Source organism: Propithecus coquereli, unplaced genomic scaffold, assembly GCF_000956105.1.
Source record: "Propithecus coquereli isolate 6110/MARCELLA unplaced genomic scaffold, Pcoq_1.0 Scaffold54, whole genome shotgun sequence".
NCBI classification, from domain to species: Eukaryota; Metazoa; Chordata; class Mammalia; order Primates; family Indriidae; genus Propithecus; species Propithecus coquereli.
In genome coordinates, this window is record NW_012151285.1 from 3,245,199 (window position 1) to 3,266,717 (window position 21,519).

General features: G+C 44.9%; 1 protein-coding gene across 3 annotated transcripts in view; it reads left to right on the forward strand.

Annotated features, from left to right (window-relative positions):
• Positions 1-21,519, forward strand: part of TIAM1 (T-cell lymphoma invasion and metastasis 1) — a 192,041-nt gene that overhangs the window by 55,357 nt on the left and 115,165 nt on the right. For all 3 annotated transcript variants that reach the window (XM_012657344.1, XM_012657345.1, XM_012657346.1), the window contains 3 exons: positions 1,301-2,271; positions 14,138-14,582; positions 19,450-19,622. In XM_012657344.1, the coding sequence (XP_012512798.1) occupies positions 1,312-2,271; positions 14,138-14,582; positions 19,450-19,622 (1,578 nt within the window). In that variant the 5' untranslated portion in view covers positions 1,301-1,311. The remainder of the gene's footprint in view (positions 1-1,300; positions 2,272-14,137; positions 14,583-19,449; positions 19,623-21,519) is intronic.

Genomic DNA, 21,519 nt, shown 5'->3' on the forward strand with positions numbered 1-21,519 from the left:
TTATTGCGTGCTTTCCCTGGCTGGAATATCAGTTTAATGAGATTAGGGAATGTGTCTTTTTTTCCTTCACTCATGTGTCTGTGGCTTCTAGAACATGGTAGGTGCTTGGCATATAGTTTCTGAATGAATGGCTCTGTAGGTGGTTAAAAGAACCATCTCAGGGATATGCCCAGTCACTCTGCTTTTCTTCTTTTCTTTCAAGCTATCTTCATGTAGCATTATCTTTAAGTGCATACAATTTGAAGTGCTGTAGAGAGAGCCCGCAAGGAGATAGGCTAAGTAGAGTCACAGTTGTTGAACTTTGAAGACTTTTCTCTTGCCCACTGTGAGTAACAGAATTGTGTCATTGGGTCAGTGAGAGAGGCTGGGAAAACGTTAAGGACGGACTTGAATTAACGTGGGGAGCCCCAGAAGGCTGAATCACATTTAGTGGTGTTTCATAATGTGAATTTCTGTTTGCAGGGCACTCTGTACCAGATTAATGTTCGCAGGTTGGATTTGCTCCCAGAAATAAACCCATTAATCTGCTGCTAAGCAGAGAGCAGCGTTTCTGTTTGTTTTGCCCATCCTCACCACCCCTCCATACCCCCTCCGAAAAAACCCCAAATCAAGGTTCTCAGAATGCTTTGAAATTAAAGGTAAATGCCTTTTTTCTTTTTGATTTTGATTTATTAGGAAGAGTTGATCGGACTTACATCTTGACGTTTTCCATTTTTGCTTGATTTTGAAGTATGATTAGTGTTCCACTACAGCAACAAAAACAACCCCCCCCCCAAAAAAAACCCCAACCTATGGGCAATTGGAAGGGAGGTTACCAAATGCACCTCTGAGTTTTGTTTTGTTTTTTGAAATATATGTAATTTCAAACAGAAAATTACTTCTTTGGTTTGTACCTTTAGAGTTTTCACTTTATGGATAGGAGTAGAACTTTAAATATGTAACTGGAGCATTTAGGAAGGAAGACAAGGTTAGCAGAGTTGCTGGCTGTACAAAAGCAACACACTCTGGTGTGCCCCGTGGGCATCCACCCTCTGGGCAAAGATGAGTCTAATTCTCTAAAGATCGTATTTATGCGCTTATTTCACATGTGGGGGCAGTGTGATCGGATGATGTTAGTGCTCACCTGCTCCCAGGTAAGTCTCAGTCCCTGCCAGGTGCATGTAGGAGGTTGTGCTGCTACTTACCCAACACCCATGAGCCAAAGTGTTTTGCCCTCCCTGCACTCTGAGCTCTTTCTCTAAGCGGCCTATACCTGTACTAATAGTGACTCCATTATCCTCCCTTTTCCCCTTTGCTACAGACCATAAAACCATGGGAAACGCAGAAAGTCAAAATGTAGAGCATGAGTTTTACGGAGAAAAGCACGCCAGCCTGGGGCGCAAGCACACATCCCGCTCGCTGCGCCTCTCGCACAAGACACGGAGGAGCAGGCACGCCTCCTCCGGGAAGGTGATCCACAGGAACTCCGAAGTGAGCACCCGGTCCAGCAGCACCCCCAGCATCCCCCAGTCCCTGGCCGAAAATGGCCTGGAGCCCTTCTCCCAGGAAGGCACCCTAGAGGTCTTTGGCGGCCCCATTTGGGTGGACCGAGTGGATATGGGCTTGAGACCCGTGTCTTACACCGATTCCTCCGTCACTCCCAGCGTAGACAGCAGCATCGTCCTCACAGCAGCCTCTGTGCAGAGCATGCCAGACTCGGAAGAGAGCAGGCTTTACGGGGATGACGCTACATATTTGGCTGAGGGAGGCAGGAGGCAGCATCTCTATACATCCAATGGGCCCACTTTCATGGAGACGGCTAGCTTTAAGAAGAAACGCTCCAAATCTGCAGACATCTGGCGGGAGGACAGCCTGGAATTCTCACTCTCTGATCTGAGCCAAGAACATTTAACAAGCAACGAAGAAATCTTGGGTTCCGCTGAAGAGAAGGACTGTGAGGCTCGGGGGATGGAGACACAGGCGAGTCCACGGCAGCTCAGCACCTGTCAGCGGGCCAATTCCCTGGGTGACTTGTACGCTCAGAAAAACTCTGGGGTGACAGCAAACGGGGGACCGAGGAGCAAATTTGCAGGCTACTGTCGGAATTTGGTGTCTGATATTCCCGATCTTGCAAACCATAAGATGCCACCGGCTGCTGCCGAAGAGACTCCTCCGTACAGTAATTACAACACGCTTCCCTGTAGGAAATCTCACTGTCTCTCGGAAGGTGCCACCAACCCACAAATTAGCCATAGCAACAGCATGCAAGGCAGAAGAGCAAAAACAACTCAGGTAAAGTGATTGAAATGTGTTTCAATATTTTGGAAATGGTGCATGACTCTAAGTGCATGATTTTGCTCTTACAAGATTCCCATCTTTTAACCGGCTTTTGCCCTGCCTGCCCCGTGGCCACTACAGCTAATGCTGCTTCTCTAAGGATTCCCCTCTGTTCTGCTTCGCCCCTCTTACAGTTCTGTGGTTAAAAAGTGGGGATTAAGGGAAGTGTGTGTCTACAGGGGGATGACAAAATAGGAGTGGGAATAAAGCTAGTAAGTTCATACTGGGAAGCTGCCTTCAACAACTCATTCTTCCTTCCCACTTATTCATGCTCCTTTACAACTTGGTCCTTTCCGTGGACAGACAGGCATGGTGGGTTGTGGAGTCTTGGAACCTATTTCTTCACTGCAGCAGGTGGGAGGAGGTTGGTCAGCGGCTCCTTTGAGGAGGCATTTTTAATCTGGGGCAGGCTTGGGTCACTTGTTAGCTTCTCTCCGTGGTTGGCAGGCTTGCTGCCTTACCAGGAGCCATTTCAATTTCCTGCTCCTAGCGATGCTGGCCAGCCCTGTCTCTGGAGGGAGGTGTAGCGGAAGGAATTAAATGGGTGGGTTCCAGTTCCTACTTTGCAGCCAACTAGTTGTTTGACCTTGGGCAAACCCTGACGTCTAGCTGTTCCTCTGAAGAACAGGGATAAGGATGCTCAACTTGCCAGCCTTGGGGTCGAGTGCATGCGAGAGTGGGTGTGAAAACATTTTCAAAAGACTTAAAAGGTGTCTTGCTAATTAAAGGAGGATCCGTTACCTTAGCTGGCAATGATAATTAGGATTGGGATAATAAAATGTTGAGCAATAGAGCTGGGTGTGGTGGCTGAAGACGTGAGGATCTCTTGAGTCTGGGAGTTCAAGTCCAACCTGGGCAATGTAGCAAGACCCCATCTCTTAAAAAAAAAAAAAAAAAGTCAAGCAATCCTGCATGCCTTTGTCGTTTTCTGGCAGAACTCAGGGAGTCTTGGCTTATGCCAAAGATGGGGAGGAAATGGTTTGTAGATGGTGCTTCAGGTTAAAAATCCAGATTGGGCCCACTTGCCTTGAAAGGGGTATCAGCCACGAAGGTGACCAGCAAACGCCACTGCAGTCAGCATTGTGATCTGCCTAGTACCATATGGTGCTGCACCCTCTGGTATTGCTCCGGTGCAAGTCAAATGGGCGTTTCAAAGTTAAGTTCTGTCCAAAAGGGGGTCTAAATATAATGGGCACATGGTGGAGGACCTAGGAGGGCCAGGGAAAAGAAAATTGGCATGAGACTGTGTTCTTGCCCAAAGATAGGTTTTGATGATGGTGTCCAAGCCAGGCATGCTGGCTCTCCCTCTTCTTACCTGGGGGACTTTGGCAAGTTATTAATTCTCTTGTAGCCTTTATTTGTTCATCTGTCAAGTGGGGATAATAAGACTTTTTGAGGAAATGGAATGAAATAACATGTGAAACATGGTGCCTGGTTCTTAGGAAGCAGCCAGCAAGAGAGAATTTGTTAGCTGTTGTAATTTTCATCATTGTTAGTGGCGTTCTATGGGTTGAAGACCCAGGGTAGTTTGGTGTTTATATCAAAGTCTTGTGTCCTAGAAAGGAAGTTGTTAAAAAGGCTGAATTCATGATCTGAGAAGGTGAGCACTAAGCTTGCATCTAGATGCACTACCTAAATTTTAACCCATCTCTTCTGAATTGAGATGTTAAGGACAGAAGTGACCGAATAACCTCCCCTGTGGTCCCTCTGCCTACCTTGTGGGGGCTGCTCCTGCACTGTGAGTTTGACAGGTCGTGGAGACAGGCGACCTATCAAAGGGTCACCTGAAAGGGATTGAAGGGCTGTCTTGAAGGCATCCTCAGATGGGCACTGCAGGACCGATTCAAAGAGATGGTCTACTCCTTCGGAGTCTGTAGAGGGTACATTGACACAGACCGTTAACAATGGAACGTCACCTTTGACTTTCACTGTTACCTGGAACAGTGCTAAGTTAGCACATGTTCTACGTGACATTTGAGAGGGGTGCCTGGCAGTATTCTGGCTCTCTATCTCCATGGTTCTAACACTGGGGACATCTAGACCTCTGTCCTCCCCACTGCCCAAACACCTGGTGGCCTAATGGGAGTGTGAGCCTTTGAGTTGTGGCTACCCCCAAAACAGGGGCAAAGCGAAGCGGTTCCCCTCTCCAGATCTGGCACCACTGAAGGTGTCATGTGTAATTGTTACATGAAATTTCCATTCTTTGGCTTGTCGCCTTCCAAAATGGTTAATATATGGAAGTGAGATCATCTAAATGTGGTGTCTCATAAAGTCACTGCTTAGACAGCTTAATGGAATGCAAAGCGCAATGAACTAGGAATCCTAAGAGGTGCATTTGCATTCTGGCTTGTCTGCCTGCCCACCGGGTGACCTTGGGCTGGTCCCTCCATCTCAGGCACCACAGGATCCTTCGCTGTCCTGTCTGAGTGACACCAGCCTCCAACAGGGCCGTTAGGAGAACCAAACGGGATACCACTCACGGAAGCCTTTTGCGGAGCCTCTGAAATGAACGGAAGTATTATTTTTGTATTGACTTTGTATGTTGAGTGAGGATCTTTAATGACTTGAAACAAACCCCAGAATTATGCACAACACTATCCACCCGCCCACATTTCCTAGTCTAAGTATGGCATGTTCATCCAACGCAATTTCTTGAGAGCCCACTATGTTCCAAACAGTGTATTTTAAGAGGCAGTGGGTGTGGAAGCTTCCTTGAAAAGAATGCTCTTTTTTTTTTTTTTTTTTTAAATAAAAGTTTTTTGACCCAAGGGACCTTTCCAGCGAACTGGAGTCATAGATTTTAAAGTCTCCTCGGCTGCCCTGGTGATGTAGTTGAATCTGTGATGGTCCTGTCAGCAGTTTACTCCCCAGAAAAGAGTTTTTGGCAGACATTTGGCCCCAAAGCACGGCCTCTAAGCCTGGAAGAAAATGCATGTTATTGGAAATAATGTGGAAAACTTCATTTGATCTGAAAATCATCACAAAAGAGCTTTTGGCCATTCTTCCTGTTTTTGTATTTGTTTAGTAGTTGGATGTCTTACTGAAACATGAAGTCACTGGAGTGCACATTTAGGTTTTGAAAAGTGACACATATTATGTGCTACAGCGTCTGGCTCACAATTTTAGGTTTCATTCACATATTTGAGCATGTGCGTGGTGTGTGTGTGTGTGTGTGTGTGTGTGTGTGTGTGTGTGTGTGTTTGCGCGTGCGTGCATGTGCGCGCCGTGCGTAAAAGTTTGTATCGCGCGTCAGTATGAGTAGAGCCTCATACTACTTCGGCAGAATTTCCTTCTATCGATTTCTGTAAAAGCACATTGACAGGTCGCCCCTTGGATTTCATTGATGGCTAGTTGGTCTTTTGGCCTGAAGTTTACTCTCTGTATTTCTTTGGTTACAGAGCAGAGGGGGCAGCTCCTGTCATGCAAAGAGGTTATTAGCATATTCGACCTTTCAAGTTTGAGCCTCTTACCTCTTCTTTATTTAACTTCCAGGGATCTCAGTGCCTCTTACATGAGGCGGATGGGAGGATTCTGCGAGGGAATGAATGGGAAACTCGTGGCGCGGTGTCTTGCACATTAACAGATGCTCAGAGACGAGTGGTTGTTAGTTGTGATGGTGAAGTTTGCCTTGTTGTTCCAGGGTTCAGTTCTCCCGCGTCTCTGAGACTTTTAGTGGGTGAGTTGGAGAGAGAGAACGCTGCCGTTTGATGGAGACTGGTAGCCAGATTCTGTGTTTCTAAGGGAAGCCTTGGCTTGGAGCCACTGTGCATGCTTGTGAGGAGAGAGCTTCATTCATCCACTTGGGAGACAAAGGAATGTGGCGCTGCGGGACCGAGCATGTCTCCAGGCACCGCAGCCTCGGAGAGCAGGGAGAGCAGCGAGGAGTCCCGCGGTTAGAGTCCCTAGCCGAGTTGTGGGTTTCGCTGACCAGTTTCAGACACCTCAGCAATCCCAGAAATTAAAGAGATGGGGTGATAAGTCTCACAACTGGATTAAAATCCAGGTTCTCTGACTTACCGATTGGGGTCCTTTCTTCAGACGCGCACCCCGCACCGCGCTACCTCCCAGCTTGAACAGGTTTCGGCCTGAGCATTCGCAGATTTTAAGATCAAACCCCTTAATTCTGGTACAAAAGCAAAAAAGGACTTGCCCGAAAAGAAAATTGTTACTGCCCACTGCTGTCGCCTAAAACAGGGGTCGCGGAGGTAGACGGCCAGGATGCCTAGCACAGCCGTGCCTCGTGCTTGCTTTCTTTCATAAGCGATTAATCGAGTTGACGATTTTAACAAGATGAACGGTGCAGCTTTATCAGAGGGGAGGGTCTTGAGTTCCTAGAAAACATTGTGTTGATTTTTAATATTTTGTTTTGTTTTACAATGTAGCTTAAGTGGCTCAGAAATAAGTTTGTCTCCTGAGCTGAAAACTGACATCAACAGCCAAGTGCTTCTTGACCTTTGGTCTCAGGCTCCTTTGAGAATGGGATGCAGTGGATGCAAAATCTGGCCATTTTTTTAGATAAACACATGGACCACCCTTCGGCATATCATTTCAGGGGGACCGTGGTCCCCTAAAGTCCATCTAGAGGCTTCTGGTTAAGAACCTTGAGTTAATTCTTTATGAAACAAAAAAATTTCATGTAAAATCTATTTTTAAAAGCACCCCTCTCTTTCTTCCCTTCTCCTCTGTCTTCTGTCTGACGCTTTTTTTTTTTTTCTTTTTTCTTTATCTTTCTTTTTCTGGCATGTAGTTAAGCAGTGAGATATTTATTTTGAAAACAAACCCATCCATTTTCAGTAAGAAAGTGTGTCTCCTTTGCCAAGATCTCTTTTTGGGGAGTGGGAAGGTGGGTAGGTAGTTGAGGGCTGGCTTATGTCAGTAGTTCTCAGACCCCTTTATACTTATAAAAAGTATTTCAGACTCTGAGAGGCTTCTGTTTATGTGGGTGATATCTATAAATATTTATCATATTAGAAATTGAAACAGAAATGTAAAAATACTTGTTAATTCATTTTAAAAGGACAATATACACATTACATGTTAAAGTTATATAAATAACCTTATTTAAAATTTCTTATTCTCTAACATAAAAAATACGAGGTGAGAGGCATTGTTTTATATTTTTGCAATTCTCTTTTAATTCTGGCTTAATAGAGACACTGGAATCGCATAGCTACTTCTGCATCCACTCTCCTGCAAAATGCTGTTTGTTTGGACTGTATGAGTAAAATCTGACCTTGCACAGGCAATTGGAAAAAGAAGAGCCTCAGGGACTCCCTCAAAGTATATTAGGGACTCCTGACATACTCTTCAAGAGCTGTTCATTCACGCTAATATACCTTGGGAACGTTCAGGCTCCCCCCACTTTTTTTAAGAGATGGGATCTTGCTATGTTGCCCAGGCTGCTGGAGTATCGTGGCTATTCACAGGTGCAATCATAGCTCACTGCAGCCTCAAACTCCTGGGCTCAAGCACTCCTCTTGTCTCAGCCTCCTGAGGAGCTGGGACTACAGGTACCCGCCACTGTGCCCACCATACCTGGTAGTTCAGGCTTTTGAAAATCACATTCTTAGTCTAGTATAGGAGTAGAGGAAAGTCTATGCCTTTTGACTCAAATCGTGTCACACTATCGTGTAATCATTGGTTTTATAGTATAACAGAGGAGGGAGAGAAGTGGCACTGGGACTTGAGGGCTCTCTGAGCAGCCAGCCTGCTGCAAAGGTCCAACAGGGTCTCCACTGGGCCCGATGGAGAACTTAGGAATCATCTGACAGGCCTGTCCCTTTGTCATTTGGGCGTAGTTGGTGTTGGATGACCTGCTGACAGAGTAACTAGCTTGGGCTGTAAAATAGCCCAATATGTCTCTCTTACTTTCTCTACTTTTAAAAAAAGTTAAAGAAAAAAAAACATGAACTCCGGTTGCATCCGTACAGGACGTAATACAACTGGACTGCTTGAAGCTTGCAAATTTAAGCTTTACAGCTTGGACTAATTTGTCACTTCAACTTTCGTTGAGCGTGAGCTGAGCCTAAACCTTTAAACCCAACTGAAATGAGTTCCATGAGAAGCCGTTCTCCTCGTTTTGAGATTGTGGTGGAACACGAGCAGCAGTTTGTTCATTCAACAATTATTCTTGAAGTGCCTACCCCATGCCAGGTGCTATTACTGGCACTTGGGATGTGTCAACAAGAAAAGATCCCAGAGCTTGTGGAGCTCGTTGGAGTGAGGTGGGTGTGTGGCAGAAAACAGTTAGCAGGAGAAGTAAGCGCTGTGCCACGGAGGAGAGACAGAGCACCGTGAGGAAGGTAGGTCGGGACAGGTGGGGAGCGATTTCAGAGAGCGTTGCCAGGGTGGGCCCTCTTGAGGGGGCAGACTTGGGTAGGGACTTGAAGGAGAGGGGCGTGGGCTGTTGAGTCGTAAGTGGGGAGGAGGAGTTGCCCAGCACATTCAAAGAAGGGCAAGGAGCCCAATGTGACAAGAGTGGAGTTGGGGCAGGGGAGGGGACATGCTGCAGAGAAGTCGGCACTGAGATTGGGGAAGGGAAAGAGAAGGCTTTCGGCTGCAGAAAAGGAAATATTAAATACTCGTGTGCTCCTGGAAGCAGGAGAGGTTGGGAGTATGCCCTGGGATGAGCGCTCCAATCGCACTGGTGGCTGGGTGCATCCGGAACTCAAGTGCTGATGCCGGACGTTTGTGGAGGGTCTTGAACAATGGTCTGGGGAGTTGTCCCAGTTGCAAGATTCCCAGTTGGAAGATTTACCTGGCAATGGTGTGCGCAGTGGAAAGAAGATAGTTAGAAGAGAGAGCTTATAGCTGAATCAGGGATGTAGCACTAGGAAGGGAAGAAAAGGGACTGGGAATGTGATATATTTTGGCGTGGTGAGGAGGGGAAGGTGGAAGCACATACATGGAAAACCAGGTGAGAGGAGAGAAGGCAATTCATTTAATGTAGACATGAAGCACTCGCAATCAGAGTTACCTGAAGCAACATTTCGGGCATTTGCCAACTTACTTTGGAGTCCCTTTTTAGTGACAGTAATGTAATAATTTTGGTTCCAGTGGTTATAATTGAGAGAAATTGCGAGTCACTTTCGTTGGAACTCATTAGAGGAGAGGAATGGGTGTTGGGAACATAAGAAGGTATGGAGAGTTTCCCTTGGGAAAGGAAGGAGAGGGAAAATAGAGCTGGTTTCCTATTTCTAGTAATTCAGGAATGGTAATTATTAGTAATAGTGCCCAAGAGTTATTAATTTACAGTGTGGATAATGTCACCATCTTCTTAGTTTGTTGTGCTGTTTTGTGAATGTGAAAATAATTAACAAGCCCAATTAGTATTAGGCTCACACCAGCCTTGGTCTGCCTCTCTGTTTTTCCCATGAGACCTAGTTTTTCCCAAGTTTTCGGAGGCAGCGTTTCTTCCATGTTGGTGCAGGAAGCACCCGAGGTCAGGCTGTGCTGAGATGGAAGTAAGGCTGAAGATGGAAATGATGGGAATTATAGTTAACATTTTTGAGCAGGCACTATGTGTTGGGCACAGTTCGAGACACTTTTCCTGGGTTAGCCCAATCTCACTTCTTATGAAGTGTTTTACAAAGTAGACACTACTTTTGTGCTCGTTATACAGATGAGGAAACTGAGGCACAGATGGATTCAGAGTAATTTACCTAGAATTGATATTTGCTGTTCTGAGATTACAAAAGGAGAGTATACTGAGGAGAGAATGCTGAGAGGCAGACGTGGTATTCACGCTTGTGTGTCGGGGGGATTATATTTTGGGGATAAGAAGAAGAAGATAAAACAGAGGAGGAACATTTTAGAATTGAACAAGGCAGAAATAGTTCTAATTCCAGGTTTTTGCAAATCAGAATTTCTTTACCCCACTGAAATTTAGTGAATCTTCCTGCATTATTTTTAGCTTCTCTGCACAGGTATGTTAAAGCCAAGCTGGATCTATCAGGGAAATTAAAGTGACCAAGAAAACAGTTTCTAATTGCATTCAACTTATACCTTTATTACAAGTGGCCAGTTGATTCCACTGGTTCCCGGATTGTCCCAAGGCCTTTGCAGTTTCTGGCTAGTTACTTTTTCGAAATTATGTCCGCACATCATTAACCCAGAAAACCTCTCCCTGCGGTAGTATTTGAAGTCTCTTGTCAAAACAACGTGAGCCTTACCATAATGTGTCATTAGTCCACATTCATGCTGGGTGACCCTCCAGTTTTCAAAGCAGTGAAAACAGGCTTCAGATTTGCCTCTTGCCTTCGCTGTTTTAGAACGGGAGCTCATCTGAGCATTTGTCGCCCAGCTAAAATGGCTAAGAAAACTCTTGCTCAGCAGCTGCCGCATGTTTTGGGCTACAGCTGGCCACTTGTGCATACGTTCATTTTGGGAAACTGCCAGTGGAATGGAAACTGGTAAGTTCCCCGAAAATCTGGCTTGGGAGGATTTGTCCCGGGAGAGCAGGATTTAAGAGCCTCCCTACCCTGTGAGTGTTGTTCATCATCGGAAGTCTCTTCAGTGGAGTGTTTCTAACACGGCCAGTTTATTTTGGGCTGTTTGCTGGAACTCTCTGCTGGATCATGCACTGTGTTTAGAATTATTTTTCTGCCTAGCTAGGGTCTTACCATTTCCATTGATTTGCTCGGATTTTTTGATTAAAATTTAGTATTTGGCTATAAAAAGGAACATACTTTGCAATTGCTACAAAGACTGCTGACGCTCCATTAGACTATTTCCTGGCATCAACCTTCTGTATTCCTTGCTGCTGGGAAGAGTGGGGAGGTTTACAGGTGCTTTCTGAGTGGGGGGAGAAGCAGGTTTCTCAGGTGTGAAGTGTACTTGACCCTGATGTTGGTAGGGACCCTTCTGGAAGATGACCAACAAGTAAGTTTGCAACACAATGAGAAAAAGAAAGAACAGTGTGAAGTCGTGCCTCTGCCTGGGTCATAACCATTTCTGATGATGCTAGCGAATGGGCTTCTGGGTATGTAGGACATCCCAAGCTCCATGACTACACAGGGGCCGGGGCTGGGCAACCTGCCTCTGTCTCCCAGTGGGTTGGGTCATGTATCAGTGGGGGCACGTGTACCACTGAGCCTGAATTACCACTTGAGACAAGGTGGAGTCGTCTGGGCTCACTGGGCTCACAGATGCAAGAGCATTCCCCAGTGATGACACCGAGTTTGTGCTCCCAAAGTATGCAAGCTCAGCTGGGGCCAGCAGGTCTCTTGCTTGGAGGAATCACTTCTCTGCTCAGTTTAGTGGCTGTTCCAGAGTTGAACACACATAGTCTGGGCTGCTGCAGGGTTGCAGTGTCAGTTGGCATGAGCAGATGTTCAGGAATTATAGACAGGTGAGTGTCCGTAGAGGCCTTAAGTTTAAATAGGGGCAGACCTAAGGGCATCCTGTCGAGGGATGAATGGTTTTTGGGAATGAAGCAAACCTTAAGAGACGTGCTTTTGAGAGTTGGGTGTCAGGTCTCTGTCTCTCTTTTCTTCATCCTTTTTTCATCTCTTTCTTCCCCTTTCTTCCATTTTCAGGTTTTAGCTCTTTGCCAGGCAAATCAAGGCAAATGGGTTAACAACCACTTAGCTTTTGCGGGGAAAAACTAGAAGGGCCATTGCTGGTGAACAAAGGCGGAAGGCATGGGGTTGAATATCTAGACAGAATCTGGTCATGTGCCACCTGCCATGAGGCCGCCATATATTCGTGCACAAAGTCCTTGGAAGCATGTGCCCCGTCTGCCACCTGCCAGACTTGTGACTTTCTGAGGCCCAACATCTTTCTTGTTCTGGAGCTCTGGGAATCACAAGATGCCTGGGTTCGATTCCCCCCCGCCCCCCGCTTTGTACAGAAGTGTCTCTTAGGACTAGGGGTGCTCCCTGTGTAGCTTATCTTTCCCTGTCTCACAGAGCGTCTCACCTCTTTGCATTTTAGAGGAGAGTTATTATAGCTGATTCCTCTATGCATACCCAGCCTCCCTCAGAGAAGGACTGAGACACATGAAGATGAATCCACAAGTTTGGGAAATTCACAAGCTCTCCATCTTCCACGACTCATGGCTAGCTTGAATAATCAGTGATTGTCACATTTTCTTGTTGTCTTATACTGACAGGGAAGCATATGCTAAATGTCCCTGCCAGGGCAAAATGTGGGTTGATAGTAGGGTTTTCCTGTTTGTGTAGAGGATTTTTACCAACTGGATCTGAGTCCATCCATGGCTGTTCATAGGCAGAAGAGCAGACAGCAAACCCACAGGACCAGCAGCTACAGGGGTCTGCCTCTGAGCCGCATCCATGGTTTCTTTGTCCCCTTTTAATTCCTTCTGGCTCCCAGGGATCTAAACCCCGTTTGAAATGGGGTTGATCCTTAGAAGCTCACCCAGCTACCTCCTGCTACCATTCCACTTTCTCCATTTCTTTTTTCCACGTCTGGCTGTGCACCTCTTTGAGTTACTCACGTGCTGTTTATCCATGATGAAGGTGGACTTTGAACAATTCTAACTAGAATTGACTAAGTGGGACTTGTGGAGATACTGGGCACAGCACCCCGCTATCCGGGCCTGTGTGGGACAATATTAGGTTGTGGCATGGCTCATTCTGCCCCGTTGCCTTTCACCAAAGATACGAGCCCAAAGCATTCATTTCTATGGCAATTCTGAATATCCAGTCAGTTTTTGCATGTTTGCATCATAGTGAGCTATTTGTGAGACTATAGGCTCAAAAACTGGTGAAAGCACCACACCGTCTATTGCTTTGCCATCTCTTTTCTGTTGGGCTCATGTTCCCATCCTCTTCCTTTGAGAACAGTCGGTTTCATTGCTTATCCGTAAGACTGTTGAGCTGTCCTGTCCAATACTGCTGTCGTTATCTTCCCTTGATTGCTACCATTATTTGATTATTGTTTATGGAAATGCCTGTAGCACTTTAGAGCAATTAAGATTCTGATTTAAGAACAGACCTGTCTGCCCCGGAAATGCTCGACTGGAGAGCAGGGGCAGCTTTGAAAGTTCCCAATGGTTTCAAACTGGAAATTGATACCCCAGTATCTTGGCAGTTGCCCCGAGCTGTCGCTTGGCCCAGGGGCAGTGAACAGCCTGCCTCGGGCTCCTAGCATCCCCGCTTTGAAAGGGCAAGGTAATTGGAGAGCCTGCGTTGGAGCTGTGGGCCCCGCAGACTTTTTTAGCACAATGCGGAGTGAGAGGCTGCTTGTTTTCAAGAAGCGAAGCTGATTAGAGGATGAGGACTCGCGCCTGCTCCCGGGACATGGGGCCTTGCTGGGTGAGTGGGGTGAGGAGGGGCGCTAGGCTATCTTTTTAGTCACCTCATTATAAAAGAGACTCCTAAGCAGGCCTTTTATTTAAAAACAAACAAAAAAAGGGTATCATCTGTAAAGACCTAGTTATCCACTGTTGCCCCCCTACCTCCGGAACAACTCACTGATCTGCCCGCAGAATTTCCCGGAGTTCCAGGCAGGCTGACGGGGGTGAGAGCGCTGCGCTCGCTCAGCATGGTGGTGGCAGCATCTCAGTATTAGCCAGATAAATGATATGCTCTTTGAAGTGTTCCTTGTTTCCTGTGTAATTCTTGAACATTCCAAATCTTTTGCCCTCACGCAGGGTGGCTCAGGGTTTCCTGTGCGGCTCTGCGGGCCAGCTGGGCCTGTGGCTGTCCAGGGGCTGAGAAGGACGTGGCCCAGGAGGGGTGGGACCGGCCGTCCTGCGGGGTCTCCTGCTGCCGCAGAGCCTCGGGCTGGACCGGCAGGAGCTCCTGGGTGCCTTCTCGAGGTGATGTGTGTCTTCTTTCCTCTCCCTTCTGCTCCCAAGGATGTTAACGCAGGCGAGGGCAGCGAGTTTGCAGACAGTGGGATTGAAGGGGCCGCCACCGACACGGACCTCCTGTCCAGGCGATCCAATGCCACCAACTCCAGCTACTCGCCCCCCACGGGCCGGGCCTTCGTGGGCAGCGACAGCGGCAGCAGCTCCACCGGGGATGCGGCTCGCCAGGGTGTGTACGAGAACTTCCGAAGGGAGCTGGAGATGAGCAACAACAGCGAGAGCCTGGAGGAGGCCGGCTCCGCGCACAGCGACGAGCAGAGCAGCGGCACCCTGAGCTCCCCGGGCCAGTCGGACATCCTGCTGACGGCCGCGCAGGGCACGGTGCGCAAGGCCGGCGCCCTGGCCGTCAAGAACTTCCTGGTGCACAAGAAGAACAAGAAGGTGGAGTCGGCCACCCGGAGGAAGTGGAAGCACTATTGGGTGTCCCTGAAAGGTAAATGCGGGAGCCCTGGCCCAGCACTGGATGCACCAATGCTTGTGCAAAGGTGTGCACATCCTCATGGGATGGGGTGGGTGATTTTGTCGTTATCATATAGCGTTTTAATTCATGCTAATTAAAACAATTTTATGTGATAAGAACATTTAACATGCGATCCACCCTCTTAACACGTTTTTAAATGTACGATACAGTATTGTAGAGTACAGGTGCAGGGATGGCAGGTCTCTGGAACTTATTCATCTGACTTAACTGACCCTTTTTGTCCCTTGATTAGTGACACTCCATCCCTACCCCTACAAATGACATTTTATTTCCTTTACTTTTTTTTTCACAGTTTATCTAGAGGAGCATCTCATGTCTAGTTTTCTCATATATACAGCTGGTTCTGATGACAGTTTCAAAGGATGAGTTCCAAAAAAAATTTTTTTAGAATCATTCAAGTTTGTGCCTTTCACAGTGACTGTTTTGGAGGGAAAATCCTTAGCTTGAATCCCATGAAGTTGCCTTTTTTTTTTTTAGGTAAAAAAAATCGATGGAGTATCACTGATTTCATAGGTTTAATTTCATGTTAATGGAATATGTAAACCATATGTTTGTGGAAAAAGTCACAAGCTTTGAGTATGCATATGTAGAGATACATACATGTATGTGTATGTTACTATATTTTCTTATCATATAACCATACTTTTATATGTTGCTCTTCATTGTCATTTTGCATACATTTGTGAAATGCATGTATATATTTTTGCACGTGTCCACATGTCTTGGTAGTATAGAAGTTATAATACATTCGTGAGCTCTGTGTTTAAGAAACACCACGCATACTTGGAGTTTATATCACAAGCTAGATCTGAAACAGAATTAATATATGTCAGAATAGGTTAAGATGGTTAGCAAGATCGATGGAAAGGCATAGGAGGAAGAAGCCTGGCTTACCGGTGTCAAACTAGATCATTTGATACTGGATTTCACCAACTGTGGTTGGTTTGGGAAGATCCAATCCTAGAGGTGTAGAACAGCCTAGAGCCCTGCTCAGTGAGGTGGACGCATGCCTGTGTGGTGATGTGCAGGTCAACCCTTGCACAAGTAGGGTTCGGGTGAGCCCTATTACTATGGGCTGTTGCGGCTACTGCTTTGATGGCTGATGGAACAGGAAGGGAGGGTGTTGGTTCGGATATGAGTTTTGCTGCATGTCCCGTACACCCACATTGCCAGTGCCATAAGCAAGACAGAGCTTTATTTCCCTCCCACCTATCAGAAATAGACCATTTAAGGCTTGTGTAGTTTCCTATGAAGTCACCCAGGGGCCCAGACTCCTCTTTCCTGGTGTTCAACTATTCCTAGAGCCTTATCTGTTGATGATTATTTGATGTAGTGGTTGTGAAACACTGACGATGTTCATTCTGCAGAAGCACTTTAGAAAACTGCTGCTGCTGTTTCTCATGCGTGACCTGCCTTGGCTTAATTTGGAGGCACTGCAGGGTGGTTATATCTGAGGGGCCTGGATCATGCTGGCCGCTCTGCCATGGGGGGAGGAGATGAGAGGAAAGTCCTCTTCCTCCTCCACCTTGTGTTCCTTCCCAGATGTGCACACCACTGGACACTGCGGCCTCTGTTCCCTTAGTATTTATTTTATTAATTAGTGCTAAGTTCTTAATAGCCTGATTGGAAGACCACCTGCATTACAGTCACCTGAGGTCTCTCTGGGTTGTGCCCCACACCTGCTGAATCACAAGGTTGGGAGGCACTAGGGCTGCCATAAAAAGCACCACAGACTGGGCAGCTTAAACAACAGAAATTTATTGTCTCACAGTCCTGGAGGCTGGAAGTTTGAGATCAAGGTGTTGACAGGGTTGGTTTCTTCTGAGACCTCCCCTCTCTCCTTGATTTGGAGAGGTCTGTCTTCTTCCAGTGTCTTCACACAGTCTTTCCTCTACTTGTCTGTGTCCAAATTCCCTATTCTTCTAAGGACACTGGTCATCTTGGATCAGGGCCACCTATGACCTCATATTGCCTGAATGAGGTGTGGTGGAGGTTAGGACTTCAACACAGGAATTTTGGAGGACACAAATTCATCCCATAACAGGCCCTGAATTCTTGGTTCCCAGGTGCCTCTTACTCTAAATTTGAGAGCAACAATAAAATAAAATAAAAATAATTTTTTTTAGAATAAAAATTGTTCTAAATTATTTTTTTTAGAATAAAAATAACTAGTTGACTTTTTTTCACTTGGACCATAGCAGAGGGGCTTGTTTTGTTTCTGCTGTTCCCTTAGAGAATAAATGACACAGGAAGCCAAGGTGTGGGTGTTCAGGAGCACAGCCCACGAGCCCGTGGGTCGGGGGAACCTTCACTTTTCTGGTGACCCAGATCTAAGTGACACAGTCTGTCAGGATCCAGGCCCAGAACACGGAGCCACAGAGTCCTTCGCATGTTCATCCTGACAGGTCCCCATTATGTGTTGACATCCTTGGGGCTTTGTCCTTGCCACTCAAAAGCAGGACTTGCTGCTGACTTTTTCTCAGCAGCCCTTAGATATTAAGAAATAAAAAGCAGAACACCTTGGAACTGCGAAATAGAGATTTTTTTCCAAAGATTCTTTCACATTGACAACATCACTAATTAAAAAAAAGGTTTCATCTGGAATTAGTGTCTGACGTGTCTCTGTAGACAACTGAAGAGCGTTCAGATTATGTTCTAGTGAAGATGAAGGTAAACAGATTTTATCAGGGAGTGTGTAGTTCTTGGATTTGCTGCTTCACGTTTGTCTTAAAATTGGAACAAGTTGATAATTGAGTAAAAGCTGATTTCAGTCACCTACTGTTATGGATGATTCCAAACCAAAATTGAAAAGTTATAAAAATAGCTATTTGGGAAGACCATACAATATTCAGTGTGTGCTCATGTTAGGATTTGGAGTGTCCCCTAATTTATTATCCACAGACTTCTTTCTCTATTCTCAACCTGTGGTAACGTATGTTGCTTCTTTTATGTTAAAAATCTATGGATCATGAGCATATTGTTAGTTCATAAAGATTATTTAGGGCAGAGTTTCCCAGCAGTGGCGCTGTTGACATTTTCTGGATAATTCTTTGTTGTGGGGGCTTCCCTGGGCACTGTAGGATGCTTGGTAGCTTCCCTGTCCTCTGCCCACTAGATACTAGCAGCATCTCTTCCCAAGTTGTGTCAACCAAAACTGTTGTTGCCAAATTTGCTCCACCATGAGAACCTCTGATTTAGAAAAAAATAGTCTCCCCTCTCATTTTTGTTTTCTTCTTTATCGCTGATCTGTGCTAGTTTAAGACATGGAAATAGGAGGTACAGATGAGTCTGCTATTTGATGTAAGTGTTCCTGAAAAACCTTGAGATCTTCAAATCATAGGGATTTTGGGAATGCTAGAGTTGGGGCAGATTACTCAAGAGGTGTGTATTTAAATTTTATGCATGTAACTTTTAAACCCAAAACTAAAACCAAAGCTAAACTCTACTAAAAATTTCTAGCAATAAATACCATAAGACTTTATCTTTTAAAAAAACATTGGCATAGGACTTTACCTTTGAGAAAAGAAGCCACTGTAACTTGAATGGGTAGAAGGGGTCATGGAGACTCCCTGACTGTGGAGTCAAGGTCAGGAGCATCGTGCAGTTAGGATTTGACAGCAGAGCCCGTGGTCAAACTGTTTTGGGGAAAACGTGTGAAGTGTGTGGACAGGACACAGCAGTGTGCCACCTTCAGCTGCATGTAGGGACGTGGCTTTCAGCAGCTGTTCCATGGTAATGTGAAATATTATGGGCTAGGAAAAATTGCCTTTGAACCAACGTGACATCCATTGATCTGCATCATTCTATATTCCTAATTGCATATGAGTAAATTTGCTTTATGGACTTACATTGTAGCTGAATAGATCCTACTTTCAAGGCATTTGTCATTCACATACAGTGTGACACTTGCTTGTGGAAAGGAAGATGGCGAAAATTGACTGAGTAGCTTATGCTGAAGTTGAGGAAACGTCATAAAGTTGCACCCAGGCTTTCCCTGAGATTGGTTTTGATGAGTTGAGAGTTAAGTGTTCAGCTAGTAATTGCTATTAAAGTGAGCTTCAGGTTTAGGTGATGATGGAGGGAATCTATTGAAGCCATCTTGCCACAAGCCTATGAAATATTCTGTGGGTACCGTCTCATTAATTTCACAGTACTACTAAATGTGAACTGGGACTCTGACTTCTCCCAGGCCTTCATATGTGTGCCATGCATTTCCTCTTTTAGTTGGAACAAGGACATGGTTTATTTCTAGAAAAAATTTTTATAGATCTGCAACCAAAAGTGTGCCTTTGCTTTTCTTATCCTCAAAGCACTTCAAGCCAGTATGATATATTTTTTTCTGCAAGGACATGGTCCAGAAACCCTGTACATTGTCTAGAGTTTCCTGGTTGCATATCATGTAAGACGTATTGGGATGGGCTCCAAAGGCTTCTAGTTCTCACACAGTGCCCGGTACAATTCTGGCCTGTAGAGCCGTGTTTGCACCCTCCACCAGACAAAGGACCCACAAGACCCCCGTGGCTATTAGGAGACCTATAAGCAAACATTCTAAAACAGAAAGTGAGTGTCTGAAAGAACTCGAAGGGCATGCATGAAGGAGTCCCATGCAGGGTGAGAAGCTGTGACTTAAGATCTTTGTCCTTCTCTAAACCTGTCTAAGACTTGAGTCCAAGCATGGCCCCATTTTCTGTACTTCCTGGTTTCTGCGCACTGTAATTTCCAACTCTTTCCTTCCGATGGGGCACAAGTGTTAGGTTCCACTACAGGCTTTTTGTATTTGCACCAAATACTCATGCAGACCGCTGTTCTGTTTCTTCAGGATGTACGCTCTTTTTCTACGAGAGTGATGGCAGGTCTGGAATAGACCACAACAGCATCCCCAAGCACGCCGTCTGGGTGGAGAACAGCATCGTGCAGGCCGTGCCCGAGCACCCCAAGAAGGACTTTGTCTTCTGCCTCAGCAACTCCCTGGGCGATGCCTTCCTCTTTCAGGTTTGTTGGGCACTTGCTTTGCAGGGCATTTCAAACCTCTGAGCTGGATACCTTCCTCTCTTGCCTAAGTTCCCCACCCTTTTTTTCCTATTAGTGGTAAAATTTATCTGTTACTCATTATAAAAACAAAGATGGTGAGTGACAAAATAAACATCTGTACTGAATTCTAGGAATGAGAAACCTCATCCAAAGGGTTTCAGAGTGAGGGTTGAGGGGGCTCATGAATTGGATGCAAGAAATTTGCTCTGTTTGCTGTGGGTTGAAGGTTTCCTTAGTGTAGTCTCAGTACCATTTCTGTCTTACTTTAGTCAGAGATCATGAATTCCTTATTTTAGACATGATTTGAGCTGTCAAAAAATTTATCATAATATGTTCTTTTCTAATATGAATCATAAAGTAAAATAATGACATCCCAAAAATGGCTGACTATGCCCAAACATTTTATAATTCTCATCTTAGCAGAACTTCTCTACTGTGCATTCTTGAAGTTTGACGGTTGTTTGAAAAAAGACTTCCCTGTTAATTACTTAAGGGTTAACATTTGCTTTTATAGGGACTCCTTTGAGTTTGGGTAGTTGTAATACACCCTGTCAGAACTTTTTGTGTTATTATTTAAGAAGGCTGTTTTTGTTTTTTCCATTAATGAGTTAATTTATTGAATCTTTATTTCATACTTCCGATGCTATGCACAGTGCTATTGGGAATACCAAGAAAATTTTGACAGTTCCTACCCTTAGAAGTACTCACATATAGTGGGGACAGACATAAGAACAAATCTTTATAATGTGGTAAGGCCCAACAGTGAATGTTAAAGGAAATTCAGGAATAAATGGGGAGAAATGGACAATGAGAATATTCCATGCAAGGAGAGAGCTAAGGTATGGAGGAGAGAAACAGTTTATTTCACTAAGTTTCTGGCTTTGGCCTCTACAGCTATTTCTGTTTGGACAATTAAAGTAAGAAATATAAAGTGATGATTTTGTTTGTGTAAAGACAAAAAAAGCATCTTTTTTTTTTTTTTAATCTGTGATGTAAAACACACAGAAGAGTACACAAAACATAAATATACTGCTCAATGAACTGTCTCTCAAAGTGAATATGTAATCACCACCCAGGACAAGAAATAGAAGTTTCAGGCACCCTATAAGCCACCTACCACGTCCCACCCCCACATAGCTTCTTAGTTGAGTACAGTGAATATGTCTTTTATCACTCAAGCCAGGAGAATTTTGTTTATCTGAGAATGACTTAATTTCTCCATCATTTTTGAAGGGTAGTTTTGCTGGTTATAGAATTCTTAATGGACAGTTTTATTTCAGTGCTTTCAAAATGTCATCCCACTGCTTTTTGGCCTTTGTAGTGTCTAATGAAAAATCAGCCATTAATCCTATGAGGATCCTTTGTATGTGATGCTTCTCCCTTGCTGCTTTGAAGATTTTGTCTTTTTCTTTAAATAGATGATTGTGATATGTTTAGGTGTCAGTGTATTTGAGTTTACTCTATCTAGAATTTATTGTGTTTTTCAAATGTGTAGATTTGTATGCATATGTGAGTTGTGTGTGTGTGTGTGTGTGTGTGTGTGTGTGTGCTTAAATTACATTTGGAAAGTTTTTGGCTATTATTTCTTTAAATACTCTTCTTCTTCATTTGTTTCTCCCTCTCCATTTGTAACTGCTATTATATTTGTATTAGTATGCTTGATGGTGTCCCAAATGCCTCTGAGATTCTGTTCATTTTTCTTCATTCTGTTTTTATCCTATTCCTTAGAATGATAACCTCACTTAATCTGCTTTAAGTTCACTGATTCATTTTTCTGCCAGCTCAAATCTGCTGTTTAGCTCTTCTGGTTATCCATATTTTAATTCTAGAATTTATATTTGGTTCTTTTTTTTAAAAA